Source organism: Pteropus alecto, unplaced genomic scaffold (assembly GCF_000325575.1).
Source record: "Pteropus alecto unplaced genomic scaffold, ASM32557v1 scaffold94, whole genome shotgun sequence".
Taxonomy (NCBI): Eukaryota; Metazoa; Chordata; class Mammalia; order Chiroptera; family Pteropodidae; genus Pteropus; species Pteropus alecto.
Window position 1 is genome coordinate 8,278,495 of NW_006437736.1, and position 4,249 is coordinate 8,282,743.

The 4,249-nt window shown below is 37.9% G+C and overlaps 1 protein-coding gene across 5 annotated transcripts in view; it reads right to left on the minus strand.

Moving 5' to 3' along the window:
* NR1H4 (nuclear receptor subfamily 1 group H member 4) overlaps positions 1 to 4,249 on the minus strand; it is a 62,425-nt gene that overhangs the window by 10,054 nt on the left and 48,122 nt on the right. For all 5 annotated transcript variants that reach the window (XM_006914563.1, XM_006914562.1, XM_006914561.1 and 2 more), the window contains one exon: positions 2,749 to 2,895. In XM_006914563.1, coding sequence (XP_006914625.1) covers positions 2,749 to 2,895 — 147 coding nt within the window. The remainder of the gene's footprint in view (positions 1 to 2,748; positions 2,896 to 4,249) is intronic.

The window sequence follows — 4,249 nt, forward strand, 5'->3', positions numbered from 1 at the left end:
TTTCTCTTTTTCTTACACTGAAATACAAAAGAGGTTATCTGATCCTCAAAATAATTACTACAGGCAAGATCAGGAAAAAAATGACTTTTTGTTGATTAGTTGCCAGTCTGGGACACCAATCACTGATATTCAGGGGAAGAACAATCTAAGAAGTAAATAGATGGACAAGACTCATTCATTCTTTCATTCATTCATTTTACAGGTGTTGGTTGAATCACCACCCTAAGCCAGGCATGTGGTTGATATCTGAGAGAAAATGTTGAATCAAAAAGAGGTAGCCCCTGCCTATGGAGTGTTTAATATCAAAATACAGGTGAGACTGTAGAACAAATATTAAAATTAGCCATGATTTCAAAGAGATCAAACTAGTTATGGGAGGTTTATTTTAATAAGTCCTAGAGATCTACTGTACGACATTGTACCAATAGTCTACCATACCATATTACACACTTAAACATCTGTCAAGAGGGTAAATTTCATGTTAAATATTCTTACCACTGTGGCATAATAAAATAAAATAAAATATCAGGATACTTAAGTAGCTGGCCAAGTGACTGGCTAAACCACCAACCAGACCCCAGCTTCCTGGACTGTCTCTGTCTTTGTCTCTGTCTCTGTCACTGTCTGTCTCTCTCTCTCTCCCCATCCACCCCTGGCCCTCTCTCTCTCTATAAATTAAGGCCCAGAACAGGGAAGTGATACAATCTGTCCAGGACCAGAATCCATATTTCTTGACAACATAACGTTGTTCAAAGAGTGAAAAGCTGTAATAATATATTTCTTCCTCTCCATTTCTCCTTGGAGATGTCTTGCCTTCTCCCAGGTTTCTCCTATCCTGGCTTATCCTCACATTGCTGGAAGATCTGTAAAGCAGAATTTGATGTTTCCTTCCTCCTTCCACAATCTTCAATGTCTCCCCATTACATAGAAAATAAAGAATAAAATTTTTAGCCCAGCATTCAAGGCCCTCAACCATTTGGTTCTAATTTTTTTTTTCTTTTTATTTCTCTTTAATGTAATCATTAATCCAATCAAGCTCAACTATTCGCTCTTCTTCGTGTGTGTGACCTGGTTTCTTGCCTCACTCCTTTGCTCCGATTAATCCTTCTCTCCTGGACCACCGCCCTGAATGTCACACAAAATATCATTCAAGGCCCAGCTCCAATGCCAACAAAATCTTTCCAGGGCCCTCCTAACCAGAAGTCATCTCTCTCTCAGTTCTCCTCTTCCACATTTCAACTAACTCTGTACCGTTCATCTCTTCCCACTAGACTGTAAGCTTCCTAGGGGAAGAAACATGTCTGATTCCTTTTTTCGCTACCACCATAGTACCTTATTTTGAAGTAGTTGCTAAACTAATAAAGCAATGGATATGTAAAATAATGCATACTTTTAAAATGTTTTTTAAAATCTACCAATGATGCTAATGATGCTTTCCATTTTTAATTAAGAGGAGAAAGAAAACCTGACGACTATGGAAAGACTGCTTTTGAAAAATAATCTTTAATTTTTTCAATCATTTTACTTATTTCGCAGATGAAGAACTGGCTGAAAACTTTTCTTCCAAAATCTATTCTGAAATACTGGTTTTATGAGTATTTAAATTTGTTCTAGACAATTCTAGAATAATGATACTTTAGCAAAAAAAAGATCTTCAAAAGACATCTCATCTCATTCATAACCTGCCCTCGACCCACTGCCCAAGCCATATATAAAACCTCTCAGAAAAATAAGAACTTATCCTACTTTAAGTGTGTCCTAGGATAAATTGCTTAGAATTCCTGGTGCTCCATTCTGATAGCTCTTTCTTTTTATTATTATTATAGCACGATTTCCCCCTGTCCCCACCCCGTTCCCCTTGGCAGCCTTCAGCTTGTTCTCCGTATCTGTGGGTCTGTTTCTGTTTCTGTTTTGTTTTGTTGAGACATTCTGATGTTTCTTGATCCTCCCTGTCACAGCATTACTCTATGATAAGTTAAACTGAGTTACTCATACTATGATTTTATTTGTCTCTTGGGAGGCAGTGTAGCCTAGTGGTTAAGACATGTGTCTTTTGAAGTCAGACTTCCTGTCTGTCTCTGGGAAAGTTATTTATTCACTCTCCATCTCAGATTCCTTGTCTATAAAGTGGGAATAATAATAGTAGTTATTTCACATGATATTGTTAAGGATTTGATGAAATCATATATGTTATTTAGCACAGTGTCTGAAACATAATAAATGATATATAAGTGTCACCATTATTTTTTCTTATTTTTCTTTGGATAGAAATTGATGAGAGATTGAGAATAGTTTCTTTGAATAGAGATTGGTAACAAAACAAAACAGAAACAGACCCATAGATACAGAGAACAAGCTGAGGGGTGCTGAACGCACGTGTGTATGCACACACCCCAACCGATAACCATACCTGGAGGTTCTCATTGAATGAATCTCTTTCTGGACTGGATAATCTCAACTCCTTTATGCTATATACGTTTTTATCAGACTAACTTTACAATCTTTTAAAAATTCTTCCTGTGGCCCTTCCTCTCAGTGAATTGAAGAGAGTATTTTTGGTATTTTGCTATTGCAACAAGGCCTCTAAAAGTCCCATCTATTTAACACACTTTTTTTTTAGAGTCACTCTCCGTGCAAGTCACAATAGGCACATACTGTTGCATAAGACAGGTGAGAGCCTTGCCTTCATGGGGTGTACAAATTCTTACTTGCAGAAACACTCTATTTACCATTAAACAAGCCACTTACCACTCTTTCGAATTCTCTCCTCCAATAGGTCAGTATGTCCAGCTGGAAGTTTCTTATTGAAAATCTCAGCTGAACGAAGGAACATAGCTTCAACGGCAGACCCTTTCAGCAAAGCAATCTGATCTTCATGGTCCAATGTCTGAAATCCTGGATGGAGATGATAATCGAATCAGTACCAAGGAGTTATAAATGCTGTGTAATAATATTTCGTCATCATAATCATCCCCATTGATAAAAAAAATTTCATAAAGTGATTTTGTAATTGTTTTAAGATTGGGTAGTTGAGACAATAAGTATCTATTGTTCTCTCCCAAATAGAAGTTGACTTTTTATCTTCATTGAATAGGATTTGATAAACAAGTTGGGCAAAAGAGGATGTCAAACCCACACCAAATATATAAATTATGATAAAGACAGGCTGGCCCAGATGAAGCAGCCCTCATAAATTAGAAGCAACCAGATGCTGTTTGAGCCATTATTTTAGTCATATCTGGTGACACAGGTTATCTCTGCAGGATGGAAGTATCTACAAGCCAGAAAAATCTATACGTGTGTCCAGAGGTTTAAAGGAATATTTGGCCAACTCAAAAATATTTATTCAATTTGGAGAATGGGTAGCATTAAAAGAAAAACTCCAATCAAGGTCATGTTGAAGTATCTTCTCTGAGCTCAGCACTGCACCATGCAGGGTGTGGAAAATCAGAGAAATGTGGGCAAAAATTGATAATCTAAAGGAATATTAACCACCTGGAAGATCCAAAGTCCTTATCCAGGTGTATATGCTATAGTACTCAGCAGCCTCTGTGACCTCATTCCCTTCTTTCTTCCCCTTCACTCATCATACTGGAGCCACACTGATCCCTGGATGTGTTGTGAACACACAAGCCTGCTTTTGCCTCAGAGGTGAATGCTCTTCCCCAATTATCCCCATGGCTCCCTGCTTTAAGGTGACCTTATCTAAACAGTACTCCCTAGCACTCACTAGTCCTTAACTGCTTTATTTTTATTCACAGAAAGTACCATTATCTGACAAGATATTATAGAATTATTTGTTTGATTATTTGTTAACTATCTGCCACCTCTACTGGAGGGTAAACTTCTTGGGGACAGACTTTGCCTGTTTTGTTCACTTTTGTATCCCCAGTACCAGGCACATAATTGGTATCCAAGAATTACTTCTTGAAAAATTGAATGACTGAAGGAATGAATGAGTAACAAACACAAGCTCGGGTGTACATATGCATGCACACACCCCATGAATAGAGATAAAATAATTCCTCCAGAGTCTAAATAGCTTAGGAAAGTATTAAATAGCAATGGGAGTTAAGAGAGAGTAATGCTAAGGATCAAGAAGTAACGTCGCTATTTTGAAGAATCTAAGCGCTGCTCTGAGGGCAGGAAACAGGCCAGGTCTCCAGCACCCTGGACAGGGCCCAGCACAGGTTAAGCTCAAATGAGCCTCAGAATGGAATGATCCAACACTGCCCTTCATAAAACACTC